Source organism: Esox lucius, chromosome 14, assembly GCF_011004845.1.
Source record: "Esox lucius isolate fEsoLuc1 chromosome 14, fEsoLuc1.pri, whole genome shotgun sequence".
Taxonomy (NCBI): Eukaryota; Metazoa; Chordata; class Actinopteri; order Esociformes; family Esocidae; genus Esox; species Esox lucius.
Window position 1 is genome coordinate 33,223,255 of NC_047582.1, and position 23,939 is coordinate 33,247,193.

General features: G+C 43.6%; 2 protein-coding genes and 1 pseudogene across 6 annotated transcripts in view; all 3 read left to right on the forward strand.

The window, feature by feature from the left end:
- Positions 1-4,653: 4,653 nt before the first annotated feature.
- Positions 4,654-7,594, forward strand: LOC109616573 (annotated as a pseudogene).
- A 1,385-nt stretch (positions 7,595-8,979) lies between these two features.
- Positions 8,980-13,942, forward strand: rsph3 (radial spoke head 3). 3 transcript variants are annotated; one of them, XR_002197761.2, is made up of 9 exons: positions 8,980-9,241; positions 9,697-9,784; positions 9,874-10,015; positions 10,134-10,279; positions 10,447-10,650; positions 10,870-11,032; positions 11,185-11,271; positions 11,832-11,951; positions 13,866-13,942. XR_002197761.2 is itself a non-coding variant. In XM_020053168.2 (8 exons), exons 1-8 carry the CDS (start codon positions 9,129-9,131, stop codon positions 11,879-11,881), a joined length of 993 nt encoding a protein of 330 aa, XP_019908727.2. In that variant the 5' UTR covers positions 8,980-9,128; the 3' UTR covers positions 11,882-13,856. The 3 variants fall into 3 exon arrangements, 1 of the variants encoding a protein (XP_019908727.2); XR_002197762.2 differs by lacking the exon at positions 13,866-13,942 and adding an exon at positions 12,841-13,856; XM_020053168.2 differs by lacking the exon at positions 13,866-13,942 and having other exon boundaries at positions 11,832-13,856.
- Positions 13,943-15,973: 2,031 nt separating this feature from the next.
- Positions 15,974-23,939, forward strand: part of ezrb (ezrin b) — a 35,664-nt gene continuing 27,698 nt past the window's right edge. The window contains exons 1-3 of one of the 3 annotated variants that reach the window (XM_010878408.5): positions 15,974-16,125; positions 17,113-17,220; positions 23,536-23,619. In XM_010878408.5, the coding sequence (XP_010876710.1) occupies positions 17,209-17,220; positions 23,536-23,619 (96 nt within the window). In that variant the 5' untranslated portion in view covers positions 15,974-16,125; positions 17,113-17,208. Of the gene's footprint in view, positions 16,126-16,190; positions 16,337-17,112; positions 17,221-23,535; positions 23,620-23,939 lie in introns of those variants that run through there. The other 2 variants (XM_010878410.5, XM_010878409.5) reach the window with 2 other exon arrangements.

Genomic DNA, 23,939 nt, shown 5'->3' on the forward strand with positions numbered 1-23,939 from the left:
AGGAGGAAGAGGAAGCTTGGGGCTGATCACGTGGAGGAATTTGGTTTTTCTGTGAATTGCATGCTGTCGACGCTTCCTCGGTTTCACTGCTTCCCCTTTCTCTCGAGTGTTTGTCAGGGGTTATAAAACCTCAGCAGTGGCCTCTAATTCATTAATTTCATGTTGATCAGTTCTAGTGAAATATGAATTAAATATGGATTTAATGAAATATAGTATGAATTCACCCTGAAAAAGGCCTTACTTATTAATAGCTATACTCACCAAGAAGGATTAATTTCCTAGACTTCCTGGAATTTGTCCTAGGTTAACTTTCTAGGAGCACGAACATTTTCCTAAAAACAAATGCTTCCCTTTAGGCCACTAGCTATGGCATCAAAATAGCAGGACTAGCCAAAAGTGATGGCCATCCAGAACAATCTGCTGATTTGCTCTTGAGCAAGGCACTTCAAATGATATGTTGGAATTTTGACAATGAGGAACCTAATCTATTTCCCAGTATTCTGATGAACTTGAGGATATACTTTTTCTCTGTGTTTAATTAACTTAAGTGTTAGCACAATTACTAACTAGCATATGCCAGTGTACATACCTGCTACAACAAATTGTTATAGATAAGAGCATCTGTTCATCTTGGGGTTCCCAAACCTTCCAGTGGAGATCCATTCCATGTATTTTAACTTTTCCAGAGCTAGCACACCTGATTTATAACCTAATTATCACTATCTAGATTTGTTCAGTGCTACAACAAAACTGGAAAATATCTGCCAGTCCTTGAGGACAGGTTAGAGAATTGCTGCCATGAATGACCTCAACGTATATTGTTGTAATCATTTTTAAGATGAATAGAGTGTGCCACACTAACAAGTTCTGACCAGTTTGTTACGATGGACAGTCCATAACCCACAAGCACCGCGGATCAGTCTGCATGAAAGGCCTGGATCTTGATATCTCTCCCAGTGCATCAGCGATGACAAAAACGACAGGGATTTGGGGCTGGAATGAAAGGTTGAAAAAAACACACCCACAAAGTATTATATAATAATGTCTGGACAGCCTGACTGACTGAATGAATGGGCAGATGCCCTCTGTGGCTTTTACTAAAGTATAAGGACATGGTGGTCCCGCAGAAATGACTAATGAGCAGAAAGACACTGCATTACCAGGCTGTACCCTTTTACAATCCTTAATGACCGTCGGGCAACCGTAATCAACGGGCACTCAGAGAGAAGGAGGAGACGGAGGGAGCTCACCAAACATCAATACAGTATCTCATTGACTTTTAATGAATGAGAGACGCCATCCCTCCATCCAGCCTGTTCAAGCGCAAAGGGGATTTAAAGGGAGAGTTCACCCCTCAAGCTGTTTTTATGACAGGAAGACCGGTCAACGTGGCGTCCACATCTTAAATGGGAGTTTGGCTTTTCACTACTTCGGGTGCATACCTAGAAATAAGTCTTATTTGAAAGTAATGTATTTATTTAGCTTCAACCTAATAGATTGCACAGCACCAGCAAGCCATCAGCTTGGTTAGAAAACATGATAAAATTCTAAAACGCCGTAAGCCATTTAATGCAGCGATAGAATTAATCAGAGAGTCTTGCTTCTTCACCCTTTGTGGTACAGACTGAAGCTACCACCGGGGCCTGAATGCATTTTAATGTTTTTAAAAGGTTGACCCCTTTCAGTCACTGAGAACAGAGCACTGACTATATTTTCAAAGGGAAGATCTGGGACTATTAATTTGGCTTGACTTGCAGTATTTTTGTTGTTACATAACATTGTAGCGAACAATAGGCCACACACACACACGCACACACACGGAAAATTGCTGTGTCTTAGATGCCACACTACCAACAAACACAGAATGGATAGCCTGATTGAAAAGGTAATTCAGAGAACCATCATAACGATTGCATCACTACTTAACAAACCTGCATTGCTGCCACCGATCACTTTGCATTGGATGAAAGGCATCGAAAAGAAAAACCAATTATGCAATGTGGTTTCACCTTTGTCACTACAGAGATGTGTCACACTTGCACTTCTGGTAGCCTAGATTCCTTTTGAGGACGTTTGGAACACTGAACAGTGTTTGTTATTGACATCCGCATTTTTGTCTTGAAGTTTTCTAATGAACTGAGTTTTGTGCACATATTAAGACAAACTGTTTTGGGTCCATGTTAAGAGAAACAGTTTGGGGAAAATGTTAGGAGAAACTGTTTTGGGTACATGCTGAGAGAAACAGTTGTGTGTATATGTTGAGAGAAACAGTTTTGTGTACATGTAAACAAAATAGGTTTCAGGAGAAAAAGTGTGAAACAACAAGTTACCGTGGTTTAATGAGGCTAGTGGTTTTCTTTGTATACTCTTAGACCACAAATACTTCCTGGTCACAGGTTTTTTTTTTTGAATGCTATAAAATGTCAACAATTGTAATAAACATGTTTATTCAGGTACCTCTATTACCACTTCTGTACATTGTGTTTGGTACACTGGATGTACAAACAATTGAATATCAGCAAATGAGCAAGACAATTCTGTAGACAGCACAACAAGTTGGTATGCATCAAATTTGTGCACCTTCTTTGAAGGTCCTTTCAAAATGACGCTGTTGTTTTTCTTTATGAAACTGCTCATAACATTGAAATGACCAAGTGAAGCCCAATGGCTGCCTGAAAAAGACATTAAGACATTGTCTCTTCAGCCTCTCAACACGACACCCAACGCTTTGGAACGGTCCCCGTCTGATAGACCATTGCTTGGCCAGGGGGAAAGGTTCGTAGATAACACCACTGGGAACGTTGCATTGAATTTCTGACCTGACTGCTGATGAGCTCACCTGCTCTGACCACATCCACTGACTCAAATAAGACACACATACACACTCACGTTCAGAGGAAGCAATGCATAGTTTTGACATGAATACTGTGATTGAGATCTTCACCACCAATCTTAGCTTCAGCCAAACACGTACCTGATCGTCCCTTATCACCCACTTGGTTTTAAATTTAAGATCCAAGCAGCTGGGACAAGATGCATATATTAAAAGTACTGCATGTAACGAGTGGAAACATTCTCTTATAGTGTAGTTTTTAATAATATTATAGCTTATTAACAGATAATACAACTACTACCACATTAAATGTGGTATATACAGTATATACAGCTCTGAAAAATTAAGAGACCACTGCATCTTTTTCTTTCCTTTCCAAAAAAGTTGAAAAGGAAAGTTTTGAGTGAGGAACAGCAGGGTTCCATTTGCAGTGATCTCTTCATTTTAACCCTTCTGTTGCTCACTCAAAACCTTCATTTTCGACTTTTTTGTAAAGGAAAGAAAAAGGTGCAGTTGTCTCTTACTTTTTTCCAGAGCTGTATATGTAATATTCTATAGGCCTATAGGATAAAAGATCATATCAAAACGGAAACTTACTGTAAAAGTCACACTAGTATTTAAGTAGGCAAATATATAACTAAAATTAACTTTGCATTTTAATCTTTAGCTACAATGTAGCTACCCACTTCGTTCCTTTATGATAGCATGTGCACGTTTCCCATAATGATTTATTACTACATAACCGCACTCCCATTCTTGCGTTGGTTCTCCTGATTTCTGTAAGTTACCTTTATTTTGCACCAGTTGGTTTTATCAGTTTCTTTATTAAATTATTGAGTACGCTTAATGAAAGCTTAGATAAGCAACGAGGTTTATATTTGTATCCATGTAGAATAAAATTCGCTTTCGTTGACACCTTAAAGAACCTCAGCATGAGTGACCTTGAAGAAGACGGGAATGGGTCGGCTAAAACGCGTTTGGCTCCGCACACGTTGAGTCCGGCCCGGAACTGCACAGTGCAGTCAGAGGGTTCTCGGTTCAGAGCGTGTCGCGGAATCGATAGAAACGCTACCAGCGCCGACCGTTGTGCTAACTGCCTAGCCATTTAACACCCGTTACACACTGAGCTGCGAGACGCACATGATCGTACGCAGACTCCAGACTACAACAGTGACTCGTTTTATCGCGAAATAATTATTTTGTATGTATATATTTACAGACATAGTTAAGCAATAACCATGAGCATACAGAAGAAAACAAGTAGTTTTAGAGGTGGTTAAATGTTCCACTATAGTACAGTAATTGAATGGTCACTGTTTAGGATGCAATTTACACCTCTAAAACTACTTGTTTTTGAGTTCAAAGCTACAGCAAATTGCAAAACAACTGGGTTCACTTAGATCAGATTTTACTTCACACAAACCAGTCCTCTGGGACGGGCAGACCAACTTTGTTGTAGCCCTGAACGAGCTTGTCTGATCCACCCAATTAAGGGAGTGATGATTGATTCACATACTAAATCAGGTCTGCTAGCTCAAAAACATGAATTGACAGCCAGTTCCTGAGGAGATAGATTTCTGCTCATGACTAACTTTATAAACCAGGCTTCGAACAAGGCTTTTTCAAGTAGCTGCCTTGAATGCATATTCTAGGAGCTTGATGTGCACCAGCAAATACAAATTGCCAATCAAGCATCCCATCTGTCCTGAGCGTTAAAATCTGCCAAAAGTACTTAAATCAGACCAATTATATATTCCACTCTGTTCAGTACATTTTGAGTAGCATGGCCTGGTGATTGAAAGTTTTGGGTTGGGATAAATATGTCCTTTGTTGTTCCAATGGAGAAATACTTACTAGTGCTTCTTGCAGTGACAAAATGCTTTGCTGAATTTCAAAGTTTGAGGGCTATTCTGGTATTTGCAATGATATGACTGGGAATGGTAAATATTGTACTGTATGCAAGGCTTTTTCTATCTGCCTACTTTAAGACACTGTGGTGAGGATTTTGTTTATTTTCGGGTGAGATTAGTGAAGTGCTAAACTATGCTAAGTAAGAGGTAGTTAAGCTAGGCAGACTGCTATACACTATAACAATGTTTTTGTTTACCTGCAGACCTCTCTGGTAAAATGTTGACCTTTCCACAAGAGACAGACATGGATCATGTGAGACTTTGCTTTACAGACCAAAATAGAAGAATTCTTTGCTGTGATGGTTTGTCTCCGGTATTCACTCACATCTTGCCTGGAAAAATAACTGAACTGTTTCAACTTGGTGTTAATGCAACATATACATCAAACTATTTTAATTGTTTTCCTCTGTAATAAAGGAGAGTGTAGTTGTTCCTGTTTCATGCTTCACTAATGGACTAGAAACACAATGAAGGGGAAATGGTGATTTAAGTACGAACGAAGCGTGCTGGGATTTGAATACTGTTCCCTGAGGTGGCACTTCATGTGATTCTGCCTAACCGGTTCCTCACAGTCACGTCCTGTCTCCAGGTTCAGAAGGAGCCACATCCTGCTCTCTCTTACCACGCACAAGAAGGCTGCTTTCATCATAAAAAGGATGGCTGCAGGTGAGCTTCAAATAGTCTCCAAGGGTGGCACAGCAGTGTTTGCTGGCCAGAACTACACCCTCAACACCAGGCATTCTCTCTGTTCCACCTGGGCCCCAGAGATGGGACTTGGACAGCTGTAGCTCGATGGCAAACCTAGTGCCAGGAAATACCTAGACTCGGACAGAATCACCGGAAGAGCCAGAGTTGTCGTTGGACAGGTAAAGTTAGTTGGGGGGGGGTGACACATAATACAATAAAAGGGCATTCTACGACTGAACAACACTTCCTGCTTCAGGAGCTGGAGACGGTTTCCCGCGTTCTGACGAGGAGAGGTTTGTCAAGCGGCACCGTGACCACAGCTAAGCCAGATTCAACTTCAGGGTCAGTCTAAATGGCATCTCTGGTTTCCTGTTAAACCTTGTAAGGACCCGAGCCCTTGGCCCATGCCTAAGGAATACTTGACCCAAATGACTTGTAGCTGCCCCTGTCCAAAGTCCTCCTGGTTGCGTTGCAGATCATGCTGGCTGCCTGATTCCTGCTGCCATGGCCCACAGTCCACCTGATTGTCCTTGTCCACCTGGTCATGCAGGGGAAGTTATTCTTTTTAAATGTTTAGGACACAGCCCACCTCATTGTCCTTGTCCACCTGGTCATGCAGGGGTAGTGATTATTTTTAAAGGTTTAGGACACAGCCCACATGATTGTCCTTGTCCACCTGGTCATGCAGGGGTAGTGATTATTTTTAAAGGTTTAGGACACAGCCCACATGATTGTCCTTGTCCACCTGGTCATGCAGGGGAAGTGATTCTTTTTAAAGGTTTAGGACACAGCCCACCTGCATTTATTGACCTGCTGGTCATTAGAACATGCAAAAACATTGTCCCAAAAGTTAATATACTCTTATAACCTCCTGGCACAGACGGAACAGTACTGGCCTGCCCTCAGAATCTGGTTCCTCTCTGAATTTCTTGTTTTTCCCCACATTCAGGGTGAGTCAATGTCAATCAACAAAATGGTAATTGTTAAAATGTCTTGAAGCGTTCCATTGGCATTCAATTGTAGTTGGACAGACCTGGCATGACCCTTTCCTGTGAGTTTGTCAATTGCTTCCCATATAATCTTCCCATATAAGCTGTTATCGGTTCATCGCTCTCATTTTCCAGCGTTAAAATGGGTTAAATTGCTCATTTCCCAAGGTTCTTCATTGGGATGCGACTGATTGTGTTTCTACCCCTCTACGAATTCTGTGAATTACACTTCTTTCAAAAGGTTTTCTTGGAACCAGAGGAAGGTTGTGGTCTGATAAACCAGTGATCAGGTTGTAAAGCTGCATAATATTCCCCCCTACTGGACATTAGGAGGCATTACATCAGCAGATGTCAGTGTATCGAAGTAAAACAAATATGCACTTCTCAAAAAAGGTAGGGGAATATGTATACCACCCAGTCAATGAAACTTCAGGGATGTCAATCTGTCCAGTTTGGAAGCATTAGCTATTGTGAATCAGTGTCACCTGTTTTGGTTTACTGGAGAGGCAACAGCAAGACAACCCTGAAAAAGGGAACGGTTTTGCAGGTGGTGGCCACAGACAATTGCCCTCTCCTTATCCTTCCTGACTGATTCTTCTCTAGTTTTGCATTTTGCGAGTGTCCTTGTCTCTACTGCTAGCATGAGGTGGTACCTGCAGCCCATTCAGGTTGCACAAGCAGTCCAGCTCCTCCAGGATGACACATCCATACCTGCCGTAGCAAGAAGGTTTACTGTGTCTCCCAGTACAGTCTCAAGAGAATGGAGGAGATACCAGGAGACAGGCTGTTAGACAAGGAGGGCTGGACAGGGGCATAGAAGGGCATCAACACAACAGCAGGACCGTTATCTGCTCCTTTGTGTGAGGAGGAACAGGAGGAGCACTGCCAGAGCTCTACAAAATGACCTCCAGCAGGCTACTGGTGTTTCATGTTTCTGACCAAACTGTCAGAAACAGACTCCATGAGGGACCGACGTCCTCTAGTAGGACCTGTCCTCACAGCCCAGCACCGTGCAGCTTGATTGGCATTCGCCAGAGAACACCAGAATTGGTAGGTCCACCATTGGTGCCCATTCTCCTCACAGAGTACAGGTTCACACTGAGTACGTGACGGATGTGAAAGAGTCTGGAGACGCCATGGTGAACGTTATTCTGCTGAAACATCATCCAGCATGACCGGTTTGGCAGTGGGTCAGTGATGGTCTGGGGAGGAATATTCTTGGAGGGTTGCACAGACCTCCATGTGCTAGCCAGCGGTATCCTGACTGCTGTTGGGTACTGGGATGAAATCTTCCGACCCATCGTCAGACCTTACACTGGTGCAGTGGGCCCTGTGTTCTTCCTGGTGCAGGACAATGCCGGCCTCATGCAGCCAGAGTGTGGAGGCAGTTTCTGGATGATTAAGGCATTGATGCAATTGACTGGCCCTCACGTTCCCCAGACATGAATCCAATTGAGAACCTCTTGGACGTTATGTATCGGTGCATCTGATGCTGCCAAATAGCGCGACATACTGCCCAGGAGCTCACTGATGCCCTGAACCAGGTCTGGGAGAAGATCCCTCAGGACACCATCCGCTGTCTCATCAGGAGCATGCCCAGGCATTGTTGGGAGTGCATACAGGCACGTGGGGGTCATACATACTGCTGAGTCACATTATGGGTTGCCATGATGAAATTCATGTGGGAACAGCCTGTGATTTCAATTGTCTACTTTGATTTTAGGTGAGTTTGAATCCAGCCCTCAATGGGTTGGTGATTTTGGTTTCCACTGACCGTGGCTATGTCATTTTGTTTTCAACGAATTACACAATGTACAGTAAAGATTTTGATCTTTAATATATTTAGTTCATCAACAACCGATGTGTGATTTATGTGTTCCCCTTGATTTTTCTGAGCTGTGTAGTATGAGAACAAACGACTGGTTAACACTTGATACAGCAAGGGTAGCTTACGAACTAGGCAAACCCACCTTCAACTTTCTTGGACACCAGTGGAATTAGATGCAACATGAGGTCAAGCTTGAATGCCTTGCGCCCTTGAAGGAATTTTGAGCACTGCTGGATGTATAGAAGTAATTTTTACAATTATTACAACTTTTATTACATATTCATATTATTGTTTCATTCAGTGTACAAGACGTTAATGGAAAAGTAACTTGTTCTTAATAACTTGCCTGTTAACATATAAAGAACCTGAAAATACATTCCGTTTGTTTGCATTTCGATTGGATGTCATTTTTCTCAAAAGTCAATGCCCATTGACACAGAATAGATCTTTCTCTTCAAAAAATATCCAGGATTAGACAATGGAGTTGTAAGGGCTATAAACCAAATTCTGTACAAAATATTGAAACTCTCGCTTTCACAATGGTGAAAAAACTAAAATATTATAATGAAAACAAATTGTGTATTTTCATCAAAACGTAAAACTCTTACTGTTGCAGATTACAAACCCACAAGCATCTCTAGCATGTTGAACAAATAATCAGCCTCAATCATCCGGCTGGCAACAGAGGAAGTGATGTAATAGCAAAGTCACTATCATTTCCTGGATACTGTTGCTATGAAAAACTTCAACAAGTAATTGCTCGTCTTCACTTTCTTTTAGCAACAGTAGGAGTTTTACATTTTTTATTGAAAATACACAATTTGTTTTCATTATAATATTTGTTGCTGGTTAGACGCTAGTTGATAGCTAACAGTCCAAGAATGACATCGGTTTTGCAGCCTCAAAAAGAGGATCCGACGGGCACCTACACATTCGCGAGTCGCCCAAGACCAGTTCCAAATCGCAGCATTTACAGGGAACCCGCAGCAGAGCAGTAAGTTTGATAAACACCGTTGGTTTGAAAACTAGCTAACGCAGTTTGTTCATGACGCCCAATTGTCTTCAAGACTCACAGCAGCATCAGTCGTTTTTAATGTTTTGAATTGAAAAGCAATCCGGAACAATCCGGTGGGTCTCGATTAATTCAGTTACATACTGTTCTATGACTGTTCTATGACTTAAGCTTGCAGAGCTCTCTAATGGGATCTAGAACGGAGCTCAGGTTCCTGGAGCAGCTATCAAGGCAGTCAGCGGGCTTTCCTGCCAGTTCCGTTTAAGTTCCTGCTAGTTGTGTGATGCATTGAAAATGTCGTTAACGAGTGGTCAGATAAGAGTGCTATGCCTTCAAAAACAGGTGTAAGCTAATCCGCTGCTGTGCAGAAGTGCATGTGTATTTGTTTAATGGAGATTTTACATACACAAATAACACAATCCCCTGTTTTCGTGTAGAAGTGATGGACAGGGCAATTACGGAAACATCATGTACGACCGACGCGTTGTCAGGGGAAACACGTATGCGCATCACCTACTGCCCGTGGTGAGCTTTCAGCCAATCTCTCCAGGTCCCAGCCTCGTCTTTAAGGTTCAGTTTCCGTAACATCTCGTTTTCGATCATCTGTTGTTCAGACCGCCCAGCCTAACCCGGTTGAGATCCAGACTCAGCAGGAGGCCAGAAGGAGAGCGCGGGCACGGGAACGTGCCAGGGAACAGTTCAGACCCACGACCCCCGATGCTTTGGAGGGCAGGAAGCACATGGATGTGCAGACAGGTACAGCCTAACTGAATTCCGCGGCTGAAGCTGTACAGGCTCTCCGCTTTGTTTTGGATTGTCCTGGCAGCCCAGAGGTTGCGCTGTTTGCAGAGCTGGGATTATCCATTTGTTTCAGAGCTGTATCTCGAGGAGCTGAGTGATCGCGTGGAGGACACTAATGTTGAGTGCCAGACTGACGCCTTCCTGGACAAACCGGCCACCCCCCTCTTCATTCCTGCCAAGACCGGCAAAGATGTGGCTACGCAGATAGAGGATGGAGAGGTGAGACCCATTCGGAGAGTGTTTTAATTAATAATCTACGCAATTCAGCGTTTGGGCTTTAGCTTCTATGAAATGGACTGGCAACGGCTTGAAAATACATGAACTGTTTTAACCCCCCCACTTCCCTGCCTGTGGTTTCCCCCCTCCCTGCCTGTACGGCCCTGCAGCTGTTTGACTTTGACATGGAAGTGTGTCCGGTGCTTGAGGTGCTGGTGGGGAAGACCGTGGAGCAGTCCCTGTTGGAGGTCATGGAGGAGGAGGAGCTGGCCAGTCTGCGTGCTCAGCAGCGGGCGTTCGAGGAGCTCCGCAATGCCGAACTGGTGGAGGTGCAGCGGCTGGAGGAGCAGGAGAGGAGGCGCCGCGAGGAGAAGGTACGGGAAACGGCGCTCTGGGCATGGGCTGCTGTAACCAGTTCTCAAAGGAGACGAGAGAGGAGTTGGGAGTCAGTGCCATTTCATCCTTTAATTGACAGTGTAACGAACAAAGTTTGTCCTGAGAAAGGTACATTTGCATCCAGAGTGAATTCCCATTGTCTGACGGCACACCAACCCAAAGTGAACCACAACTTTTTGGGTCCTTTCCTCAAACAGGAGCGTCGGATTGCCCAGCAGCGGCAGGTGCTGGAGAAGGAGAGGGAGACGGTGGAGAAGATTGCGGCGCGGGCGTTTGCCCGGCAGTACTTAGCCGACCTGCTGCCCACTGTCTATAGCACCCTGAGGGACCGCGGCTATTTCTACGACCCTGTGGAGAGAGGTTGGTCCCCATCCAGGGCCCGGATGACTCTGCCTTCATTCCAACACATTCCTTTAGATTTAAACAGCCCTGTTGGCGGAGAGGTTCTAGTACATGACTTGGTTGTTGCACAGGAGCACAGCCTTGATTCCTCTGCCCTCTACAATGTGCAGATATTGAGACCGGTTTCCTGCCGTGGCTGATGTCTGAAGTCACTAACACTTTGGAGAAGAGATACGTGGCAAGAACAGTGCTGGACAGTAAGTGCCATCAGATTCCCATAGCCCTAACAAGGAAGGACTGAGGTTAGATCTGAGGTCCCTTAGTTCTTTCGCTGGTCATAGTGTTTTAGCTCCACCTAGAGGCCATAGTTTGATATTACATAGGCCATTGTGAGGCATTAGTCCAGGGATTGCCAAACTTTTTTGGCTGACGACTCCATTTCCATATCTAAAAATTCTCGCAACCCTAACCATGTGAAGAAAAATTATATAATCGTTATTTATTTTTATTTGAGGCTATAAAAGTCAATTGTGAAACATTCTCCCCGACCCCATTTTCATATCAGGTGACCCCACATGGGGTCGCGGCCCCTAGTTTGGGAACCTCTGCATTAGTGCTTGTCATTACTTGTGTTCTGAATGACTTATTCAGGACTATGATTGTAACTGCAATAATCCATATAACACGCTAGTTCTAAGATATCGGCGTCATACCCTCAAGGGCACAACACCACCCGTGGTATTAAACCCACAAGGATCCTGTGATGCAGACTAACCGATTCTAACCCTCAGTCTAACCTCCCTCGCTTCTGTTTCAGTGCTCATCCATGATGTCACACAGAAGAAGCTAGAGTTCCAGCAGGTTTAGCCCCACGACCCTGGTCCAAACAAGGCTCTGATCCAAACAAGGATCTGGTCCAATATGAGGGCCCACCAAGGTAACCTCAGCATATCCAAAAATTAACAGCAGGTTTTGATAGTGTAAAAGCATGAGCAATTCCACTGTCCGTATGCTGTTTGTCTGTGCCTGTTTGAATGAAATAAACCTCCACAATCCTATCCTACTAGACATTACCTTAGTTAATGACAGATCTGTACATCGTCCATTAAAAAATGTACATCAATAAGCCTGATCAAGAATTTATGACACAGGGCTAATGTATGACTAATGTATGGTTATCTGATGGGACTGGCTACATGCTATTGCATTTTCAGCTGACAGAACTGTAATATGGTATTTATTTACACTGTACAATAATGGTATGCAATGGTTGCTATTGTATTTAGACAACCCACACTGTCAAAGACTTCGTGGTGTGTCGAGAGATTTGTGTGTGCAAAATCCACAGGGACATTATCCGCGAACATTAGAAAGAGTTTGAAATGGGTCAGCATTTGCCACTGGGGATTTCTGAAACCTATGAATGTCAGGTTTTTTCCATTCATCTGAAAGAATAATTCAGATGAATCCTGCAAATTTTTGAAAATCGCAGGAAGAGGAGGTATTGGTTGATGGGTAACAATAATAAACCAAAACAATCAAATGTATTTTATAAAGCCCTTTTTACATCAGCAGTTGTCACAAAGTGCTTTTACAGATACCCAGTTTGAAACCCCTTAGAGCAAGCAACAGTAGAGTTGATGCACAGTGGGCAGCAAAAACTCCATAGTAGGGTCGAAACCAAGAGAGGAAACAGACTGCGGGCTGTCCAGTTCTCTTCTGGTGGTGTCAGGTGAAGATTATAAAATGACCTTTTGGGCCACGTCAGTTGTTTTGGCATTTTCAGATAACAAGCCGCTCAATAAATGCATGTGGGCTGTGTCCAGAATCTTTAAACAGACCTGAAGTCCGCTGCGGAACCAGGCGGACAAGCCCCGGGACAGGTGGGGTGTGGGCCGGGTGGCTTGAATCGTCAGGCGGCAATGTGATTCGCAAAACATCCAGGAGGACTTTGGACAGGGACAGTTCTGAGTCATCCGGGCCAAGTAGCCCTGAGGTGTGGTCCAAGGACCCACGTCTTTGTAAGGTTTGATCGGACACCAGGAATGTTGGAGGAAGCATTCCTTGGCTTCAAAGCATGCTCAGACTGACCATTGTCCCCCATCTCTTAAAGCATAGTTGTTAATAACTATGCTGTGGATGATGTATTAGAAATCCTTCTGAACTGAGGTGCAGGAGAGGAAGGTGACTACTCAGGAATGTCACTATGAGTCTGTCGGTAAATGTGTAACAGCGACAGGTCAGTTGTCTCTGTATGTTAACAAATTGTGACGACTGATCCAACAGACTTGACTAAAACCTCATTCCTGTGATTGTGTTTGCTATGGACTGCGTTCTCATCTTCAGCGGAATGTTCCAGACAGCTCCGGGACGTGTCTTGGCGGGGCATGTCCCTGTCTGACTCTCGAGCACTTAGGGAGTTGCTTAGAGAAGACGAGGTTCGGACTACTAATTGAACATCAGAAAGTTGGGATAAAAATTGGTATCATTTTTAGATAATATGTTTAAACTTTTTCTAATGCTGTCTCTGTGGGTTTTGCATATATTTACATCTACGCATTGTTCCACGGTTCTGGCTAAATGCGAAACTCTATATAGATTAGGCATTCTGCTCAGTTCAGACCATTTTCTGTTTACTTTTTCTCCGAACACAATCCAATCACGTTATTGATTCATATTCTGAAAATGCATCAATAGATCATTGAATGTTTATTTTTTAATATTCATACAACCCATTAAATCTATGTTCAGTCATGTACTGTAAATAATGTAATCCATTAAGATTGTATTCTCTACTGCCCAGTGCTGTAAGTAAACAGACGTTTTGTGTTTTTGCATGTTTTCTTTACAGGAAATGTAATTCAAATTAAAAAGCTGAGCCGATTGGACAAAAGAACATATGTATACGTGCAATACCGTCCAATAAAGGTTTATTGAAAAAAAAAGAATCTACGTTTATGTTCATGATTTCAAGATTTTTTTATTTTATTAAAAGACATTGAATAAATATTGTTCTGGATACTTCTGGAATGTTTCCGCACATTCATCCCTGGTCCTAAAATGCATCCGGCCAAACATAATGTTAAAACACTTCATAGTCCATCATTAGACCCGGGGGTATCTCTTGGTAGCGTTTGATGTTTTTTGTCTGATGATTGAGGAATCTAAACCCACTACAACAGATACGTGTCCACTCATTGTAAAACACGCGTTCACACCACAAAAAGTATTTCCTAAGATATCCATCTTAAGATCTATACTTGGGTCTCATTGTTTAAAAAATACAAGACCGTTTCTACTAGTTACCCTACATGTCCGGCGTTTCAGGATACTACGGTGTTATTTTTAGTTTATAACTGAATTGTCAAGCAATGAATTACATATTTCCTTTTTCTAGTTTCTATCGGAGACTGAGTGAGGTACGCTCCGGTAAGTACCGCGCATTTAGTAAACGCGCTTCATGTTTTGCATCCACTATATACGTTTCTATTTTAGTCCTGCTCAGCTATTGGTCGGTTGACAGCTATGATACTTCCCTAACCCGGTTCACAGAGTATCCTAGATTGGGGCGTGTGTTTCTCGCGCTGTTCCTCAACTACACAAATAGCGACCGGAGGCTGTTGATACAAATATACGTGCGTCTAATCTCTTGCTTTTACTTGGTAATTATTTTGTTAGGATCAATACAGTATGATATTAAATAGGCACATCCCATAACAACTTGTACTGTTGTTGTATAGCGACTGCAATGTTTTATACATTACTGTTTTACACATTTATTAGGCCTACCTTTTAAAAAATATATATTTATTTCCTCACACTTTTTGCAGTAGTAGGCTCACCCTATGTCTAATTAGTCATATCAATACGTTGATACCAAGGTTAGCGTTTTCTAATGTGATTGATCTCACGGGCTTCCCTTCCATGATGGACTGTGTTCTACGGGGCATAGTCCCATATTCATCTGTTGCCCTGGCAGTCTTAAAATAGCCTAATATCGGCTATATTCAAAACCGTAATTGTTTGGTTGACCTAGTCAACAATGGGCAGCTTTTATTATAAAGAAAACCAAAATAGCATATGGGATACAACCAGAATACAAGCAACAAGGCACTAGGGGGAGTGATATACTCTATGGCCAACATACTAAGGCTAAGAGCTATTCATTGATACAACGCTTTGCGGAGATACCTTATTATAAATGTGTTACCGACGCGATTAGAGTGGTTAGAAGTGTCGTGATGTCTTGCCCATGGCGTCATAAACCATGGCAATCAACCAATCAGCTTTCAGGGTTCAAACCTCCAAGTTTATAAGTACGCAATAAGGCACTGTTGATTGTGGCTATAAGAGCTGTTCTTAGGCATAACGCACTACGGGATGCCTTATTGTGCTTATAAACCGGTAACCAACGCCATTAGAGCAGTACAAATTCAGTGATGACATACGGTGGTGTAGTCTCATGTACCACGGGTAACAGCCAATCGGCATTCAGGATTCAAACCGTCCGGTTTATAATCTGTTTAGATCTATTCTGTCTTGGTTGAAATCTCGAGACCCAGATTCCGTGTAAAGCGGTGGTGCTGTAGCCTGCGCTTTCAACGGGGATGAATGGAATGCCCATTAAAGTGTTGTCACTGTACCAGTACCAATAATGTGACCATAAGTGATTGACCGCGGACTTAATATAATTACTGATCCTGCAGTGGTCAAAAGGTTGATATAATAATTTGAGCGCTGTAGGCCATATGACATATGTAGGTTTACTTTGAATTATATATATGAAATGAAGCTACTAATTTGAAATAGTGTGTCCTTTTAATAGCAATTGTATTCCAAAGTACCTTGGTATTTGGCCTAACTGAGGGCAGTGGGTGAACTTGCTTGACTTCAACAGTTAACAGTGGGTGTCAATGAGGGGAGTCGCCGTCCAACGAATGATGGAACCGGTGACAAACAGGAACAGAACGCAAGCAGGCGGCAATAGTCGGAGTGCCGAAGCGAGCGGAGGGTCAGCCATATTGCCGCGCTGCAAATTTAGCTGAGGGGAGGGGAGTATCCGCGTCTGCAGATTTGCGGTAGAACCGTCTCATCTGAAATCACACCAACTGGTAAGAGTTTCTACAAAGTGACCGCGACTAGTGTATCGAATGTGTTTTGTGAACTTGAGGCTGTCGAGCAGAACAGGGATGCTCAATACTACTTTGTTTCCGCACTTGTTGCACCACTTGCCAACAAATGGAGGAGAGAAAGAAATCTCCCAACAGGTGTCTCGGGTTTGTTGAAGTGGGTTGTGGCTTGGTAGACGGCTAACAGACGAAGGTAATGTAGCTAGGAAATGTAAAAACGTAGGTCTCCTGGTGAGGTGAAGGCTATTTTATTTTAAATGCCCAAAAAATATAGTTTATTCTAATCGGGGAATGCCCCTGTAGATAAAAACGTAATGACATCGCAACAAAAAAACAGCTACATCCAAAGATTAGCCTAGTATGCTAGCTATTTTAAGCGAACTGGAGATTTACGTTAGTATAGTCTATAGCTGTCGGATAGTGTACCTAATAGCCCAAACATACTATATTTAGGAGAGAATCAAACCGGTGGCTATCCTGTGAAGCCAACATAGGTCACACCCTGTAGAGCGATGCAGAGATGTTGTTACACTGTTACAGAGCATTACCACATTATAGCCACAATATAATGTGTCTAGCGGATAGCCTACTTTGTATCAGCCAAGATGAATACATTTTGTGGAACAATGTCTCGGCAATTGCCTACACGGTGAAGCATATGTCTTCCAGTTGTATGGAATCTCTTCCACTTTTATCCAAGCAAGAGCCAGTGTGGTGCTGAAGTAAGATGTTTGCTGAGAAGGGTGGAGACTCCTAACTTATTACTGTTTTAGCTCCACTCTCGTTTCGTGGGTGAGGCTTGTTTAATATGCACTTCCATATTCATCAATAACGATTCATTCGGTTATAAGGGCTGCGTCAACCTTTCTGCATTTCGCACCAGCTTTTAAAGTAGAAGGGTATTCCGGTCTGACTCAGTATCGCCGGGGTGACTGAAACTCGTTTCTCCTCTTACGCTCCCTCTGAAAGGAAGGCACTGTGTGAAGACGTCATCCTGTAGACTATCCGAAGTATTTGGAAACCAACTTTACAGCTGCCCGCACGATCACAAGACAAGGAGTCAACATGCCTAAAGCTGTAAGTATTGCGGTGATTTGACATATGTTCAAAACTTTTAATGTATCCATTCATTTCACCTAGTTGTCCTAAAAATACTTTAGGTATGTGGAGTGATACGTTGGCAGTCCCGAGTTGGAGACGTTTTGCCACGATGTCTGATGATGAGAGGTTTTCTCGGGAATCCAAAGGGAAAGGCGTTAGGGTGTTTGTGTTTTAATTACTACCTTACAACAAGGATGCATTGTGTTTTTTGAGGTTTCGTTTGTTCTAATTTAACTGAATAGATATCTTTAACGTCAGACTATTGAAATTGTGAATTACTGAAAATGCCATCTGGTTGCTAAGTAATCACACTCCCCATCTGAATTGATCATGTGTGGTTTCTCACAATAAGTGTGACTGATCCTTATAAGGCTTAATTTCAGCATCTCTAGTTGACCTTGTGGTATTTTTGACTGGTGTCCTACCTGGATATACAAACTGTCATGTTTAGGTGACATGTGACTTTGACAGCAAAACGTTTCATTACTTTAACCCAAGAGAAAGTGACAGATAAAGATTACTAGACAAAACAAAACAGTTGATTTGATTGTATAATATGGAATTATTATATAATATGGAATTTCGCATCAGCCTCTGAAATCTGCTAGGCTGCTGTACACCAACTGAGACAGGCCTACTTTACTGTATCACATTGCTAATTATAACCTTAATGGTGAGCAATAGAGAGTTGACAGTTGAACAGTACACTGTATTGTATTCAGTGATTTCCCTACTTGTCTTTCACCCAAAACTACCCCCCTGTGGAAGACTTCTGGAGTCTTAGTCTGTGTTGTTGGTTTGTTTAAAAATGGCCACAGGGTTGTTATGGGCGTCACTGGTAAGTGACATCATTAGAGGGATGCTGGCTGCATGACACAGAAACACACTTTGGCACCCCTTATGTTTGGCAAAACCCGAAAATCTGGATGGGGGGGGGGGCTGGGTAATGGTAGACCATTTTATTTTTCATGATATCACTGAGGGATAAGGAGTGATGTACAGCCTATTACTCCATTCTCTATTCACTGAGAGTTATTGAAAGTTAAGAAACGTCCAGTTATCACCAAGCTTTAGGTCTGTTTGACTTGCTGTTACATTGCATGTAATTTTAGGTCAATAATTGTTTGTCTATCCAATTAAATCTGGAAAGGTGGAGGCCTATTTAAAGTGTTTGGTAGGAAAAATAGGGTTTTGGATGTGGATGTAACTCTCACCGCTTCATGCGTTTTATGTGACAGATTAATGACAACACGAAATCCTAGTTTGCTGAGAACGTGTCAAACCTGGAGGAATTTCTCTGTAGTGATAGGAAAGCTAGGTTCCTGGGTTTATGTGATTTGCAAGAGAATGACTAAGACAAGAGGAAGTTGAGCTTTGAGCTGATGAGATTCATGTATTTAGGTGTCTTTTCTCTGTCTCTGGTTTGAGTCACACTGGTCAGCATAGCAAATTTACAGTAAGTGCTAATCAAGTAAATGCCCCCCTCACCGCACACGCAAAATGGGGAAAGGAATAAACTCCCTATTAGTCAAACATTTCTGACTTCACCAACGTTTCAGGACATTTTTGTCATGATAATATAGTTAGGTTAGAAACACACACACACACACACACACACACACACAGTCATTCAAGGCGTGGCCTTAGCATACTGTATGGGTGTTTCTTTATGGGGCGTCTGAAACTCATTGTTTCTCTTTTGTACTCTTTAATTATTGATAAGTCAGTACCTTGATTGAGTATGCTGTTACACCCTCTGGGCATGCCACTAAATAGTCTACGTGTTAGCACTTGTCCTGTCATTCTCATTATTCAGTCCCTATTTCTGAATAGAAGTTTAACCAGGTTGTTACTCTCAATCAGAATGCTTTCTCAGTCAACGTAGCTGGTACAACAAAGGTAAAAAAAAAAGAACAAAAAGCGACAAGAACCACTGGGTCTAACCATCAACTTGTCCAAGCTGAGGTGCTGAGCTGTAAAACTAATCCTTTTCTTATTAAAGATCTCGGCCCTCAATACCTTAATGAAAGGGGCGCAGCAGGAGTGTCTACTACCCCCCTCCAATCTACACGGGAGTTACTGGAGGGAGGTAGAGCACAGCTAGAACCCAGCTAGAACCCAGCGAGTACACCAGCTAGTACACCAGCTAGTACACCAGCTAGTACACCAGCTAGCACTGAACTAGCACCCTGTTAGCAGGTCAGCTAGCACCCAGCACACTGCTGACTTATGGCTTCATGACTCCGTCTGGCATTTTAGCCACCTTCCCATGATGACACGCATTACAGCAGAACGATTGAAATGTACAGACAGACAGACAGGCAGGCAGACACACTGGCAGACAGACAGATCCAATCGTATGTATTTGACCTGCATTCTTGGTTTGGAGTTGTGAGAAATCTTGGTTTCATGCTGGTAGTTTATTAGTTTCTAGTTCCTGTACCCTCTCGTTCTCCGCTCTTCATATGAATCATTGCCATAGTTAATCACTCTCGTTTGACTTTGAAGTGGTCGGAGGCATTGGAATCGGGAGTCGGGAGGTTTGCTGTCATAAGCGCAAAAGTGTGGTTTCACAATGATTTATTGTTATTCTCAGGAGAGGTCCGCATGGTGGAAATGCAAGTCTTGGCCAATGTATATTATTGGCATTAACGTTGTGTTTTCTGGTGAGGTTCTGACTGAATCGCTTTAGTGACTTAGGGTTGGTGAAATCCCATGAGATCAGATGTCACTCACTGGTTTAAGTCTGGCCTCGTGTGTCTGTGTGTGTGTGTGTCTGTGTGTGTGTGTGTCTATGTGGTGACAGTGTCCACTCTCGGTAGGTCTGGGGGCTTTGTCTTCGTTGCAACCGATGTAGTTACTGTATATACAGTGTATCTAACACAATGTGGCCACGTATCCTGTCCATTCCCTCGACTCATCTGATCCGCGGTCAGTAGAACTGTGTTGTCTCAGATGAGAGGCCTGTCGAGCTCTAATCTCACTGCTGATCTGGAGTCAGCCTGAGAGCGGGGGTCCATTAGAATGCATAGTATCACTGGAGAGCGACTGCAGGGGAGTCCTCATCTGAAAGGAAGGCTTTGTGTTCATGTGTAAATTTAGTAGTTTTTTTTTCCTCCTCGCTTTTTTGGATTCCGATTCCCAGAAGCAGGAAGACGGACCCTGTCCTCCAGGTTTGGACGGAATGATGCCACTCCTGGGTTATGTTTAGCCATAGGAAAGGGTTTCAGAAATGACAAATGTTTCCAGGAACAACGAAAATCCACTGCAAAACGTTTCTTTCACAGTGAACTCCCACACTCAGGCCACCACTGTCCCAGGAGTCAATTTGCACATTCTGTGTCTATTTCAACGCGAGAAACGGAAACAACATTTAATTGTTTTCTCTAGTGGTCCATTCACATTCACTTTGTTCTGAAAGGGTTGAATTGTTCCATCTATGGAGTCATTGTTAGTTTGGCCATGTCTACTGCCCTGCAGCACATAGCTTACTCAGTGCAGGCTCAGTAGCCAATGAGACAGTTAGGAGTCGTGGCTGTGAGTCAGTTGTCCAGTCATTTAGTCAATGCCCAGCCCAGGCCCGGCCCAGCAGACATCCCGTTTGGCCGTTTCCAGTGGGCGTCAATCAGTTTGCTCACTACAGGGCCTCAGTCATTCACAATAGCCGAGCGAGATGACAGATTACACACAAATACTGTGCTAGCAGCAAACTTCCTGTCCCTTATGTCTTGGTCAACACACGTCTTTATGGGGCTGTCAGTGTACACCAATAACCTGAGTAAACACTGCAGGCCTCTTTCTGAACAGAAACACAACAGAAACACGTGACCTGGGAGAGGCGTAGAGAAGGGGAGGAATGCGTGCTGACATAGTAATGAACATTCTGGAGTTTTAGCAGAACCACATACAGCGAAATGGAGATATGTAGTTGATACAGTGTCTTACATTTGCTTGACTTTTTAGTTATTTAACAGGCTCTCTTAATCAGATGGGTCTCACTGCAGTTTGTCCATTTATCGTTATCTATCCAACTGATGAAATCCACATTCTCGGTGCAGCTAAATATTTTTGTCACTAAAGTAGCTGTCAACCAAGCCAGTGCTAGCTAAGTTAGTACCAGCTGATTTACTCACGAAGTCAAATGAATGTCTCAGTAGTTTTCAGAAGATGGGCAGGGTCGGGCCTGGGAGGGTGTTCTGTTGTTGGCCCGTCAGGACAGAGAAGTTCTTTAACAAGGGTTTGAATGGGCTGAGCTATCGATGTCCTCCCATAAGGCAAAGAGGGCCAGCAGACCCGAAGAGGGATGTGGTTTGGACACAGCCTGAAGGACATCAGTCTCTCTTACTGAAATCCTACTCAGGTGACATCATGTCTCATTCATGGAAATCCATTATTATGTTTCGAGGCTGACATTTTCTAACGTTTCTCCAGCGTATTTTCAGCGTTTCAGTTGTTTTGTACATTTTGTTACCTCGGAGGCTCTCGTGAATCAGTCTAAAACTTGAGGGACTTGCTATGTTCAGGCAGCGTTGGTCAGTCTATAAATCATTAACTGAACAATGGAAAGGCATTCCTTTCCTATTAACACAGTAGTGAAAAGACATTGCCAGTGCCGGCCAACCTGCCTGCTCGCCCACGCAACCCAGATAGGCTGGTATGTTTCCAGGGGCTGTGACACAATGGCCGTCTCAGACCGGGGGATTTACTGTCAATAACTACAGCTACTGTGGTCCTGGTGGCTGATATGTGCTGTGGTCCTGGTGGCTGATATGTGTTGTGGTACTGGTGGCTGATATGTGCTGTGGTCCTGGCGGCTGATATGTGTTGTGGTACTGGTGGCTGATATGTGCTGTGGTCCTGGCGGCTGATATGTGCTGTGGTCCTGGTGGCTGATATGTGCTGTGGTCCTGGTGGCTGATATGTGTTGTGGTACTGGTGGCTGATATGTGCTGTGGTCCTGGCGGCTGATATGTGCTGTGGTCCTGGTGGCTGATATGTGCTGTGGTCCTGGTGGCTGATATGTGCTGTGGTCCTGGTGGCTGATATGTGCTGTGGTCCTGGTGGCTGATATGTGTTGTGGTACTGGTGGCTGATATGTGCTGTGGTCCTGTTGGCTGATATGGGCTGTGGTCCTGTTGGGTGATATGTGCTGTGGTCCTGGTGGCTGATATGTGCTGTGGTCCTGGTGGCTGATATTTGTTGTGGTACTGGTAACTGATATGTGCTGTGGTACTGGTGGCTGGTATGGGCTGTGGTCCTGTTGGCTGATATGTGCTGTGGTACTGGTGGCTGATATGTGCTGTGGTCCTGTTGGCTGATATGTGTTGTGGTACTGGTAACTGATATGTGCTGTGGTACTGGTGGCTGATATGAGCTGTGGTCCTGGTGGCTGATATGTGCTGTGGTCCTGTTGGCTGATATGTGTTGTGGTACTGGTAACTGATATGTGCTGTGGTACTGGTGGCTGATATGAGCTGTGGTCCTGGTGGCTGATATGTGCTGTGGTACTGGTGGCTGGTATGGGCTGTGGTCCTGTTGGCTGATATGTGCTGTGGTACTGGTGGCTGATATGTGCTGTGGTCCTGTTGGCTGATATGTGTTGTGGTACTGGTAACTGATATGTGCTGTGGTACTGGTGGCTGATATGGGCTGTGGTCCTGGTGGCTGATATGGGCTGTGGTCCTGGTGGCTGATATGTGCTGTGGTACTGGTGGCTGATATGTGCTGTGGTCCTGGTGGCTGATATCTGCTGTGGTTGAGTTGTTGACAACCTTTAGGTTTCTGCAGTTAGCAGGGAGCAAGAGGGTGTATCGAAAACATACCAAAAGAATACAGGCGCTTCATAAAACAAAATGATCTGACATTCTTTATCTATAATATGAAAGCTGATCCACCGCCAATGTTTGTTAAACTGAATGGAGACACTTACATCTCTAAGATCAAATCCAGTTGAAAGGAGACATCCTACCGGCCCCTTTCAGGCACATTTCAATGTGATGAGAAACATTAGCCTTTTCAGCAGGTAAGCTGACTGAGATCACATTGTCATTTACACCACAGAGGTGAGTATTTAGCATTGGAGAATTTAACTGCCTTGCTCAAGGGCAGGATGAGAGATGTGATTACCTGGCCAGCTCGGGTCTGTCGTGGTTTAGACATGCTAATCACTAGGCTACCTGCTGCCTTTTCATAGTTACTTCCTGAATCCCTGTCTGTCGCACCATCGGTTTCCAACGATGCATTTGTGTTGCTAATGTTAATGCTAACCCTGGCTACTGTCTCTCTCGGCAGGTCAATGTTCGCGTCACCACCATGGACGCTGAGCTGGAGTTTGCCGTTCAGCCGAGCACAACAGGCAAACAGCTCTTTGACCAGGTGAGTGTTTACTAAACACTGTCATATTTATAGCTATACGTCAGGCCTTGTTATCAGTGGTAACTAAACCAATGAATATAGCTGGCAGCGGCCAAACGTAGGCTGAAGCTTTGAGCCCACAGCTCCGCTGTCCATACAAATTGGACACATGGCCATAGGATGAGCCACTTCTGGATTCTTAACCATGTTTTCTTGACGGACGGGAGATGTTGATATTGAACGGGTTAAGGAATATGCTTTTGATGAATGTGGAAATGTATGACGTTGATTATTTCTCCAGAACCGCCTGACTGCGCCGTCATTTGCTACTAAGGTATCTG

What these genes read in the sequence shown, in the direction of transcription:
- rsph3 (XM_020053168.2), top strand. Translation starts at nt 9,129, where the DNA reads ATGACATCGGTTTTGCAGCCTCAAAAAGAGGATCCGACGGGCACCTAC. An exon ending in AGGGAACCCGCAGCAGAGCA is followed by an intron (nt 9,242 to 9,696) that starts GTAAGTTTGATA and finishes GTTTTCGTGTAG; the next exon opens with AAGTGATGGACAGGGCAATT. An exon ending in CGCATCACCTACTGCCCGTG is followed by an intron (nt 9,785 to 9,873) that starts GTGAGCTTTCAG and finishes TCTGTTGTTCAG; the next exon opens with ACCGCCCAGCCTAACCCGGT.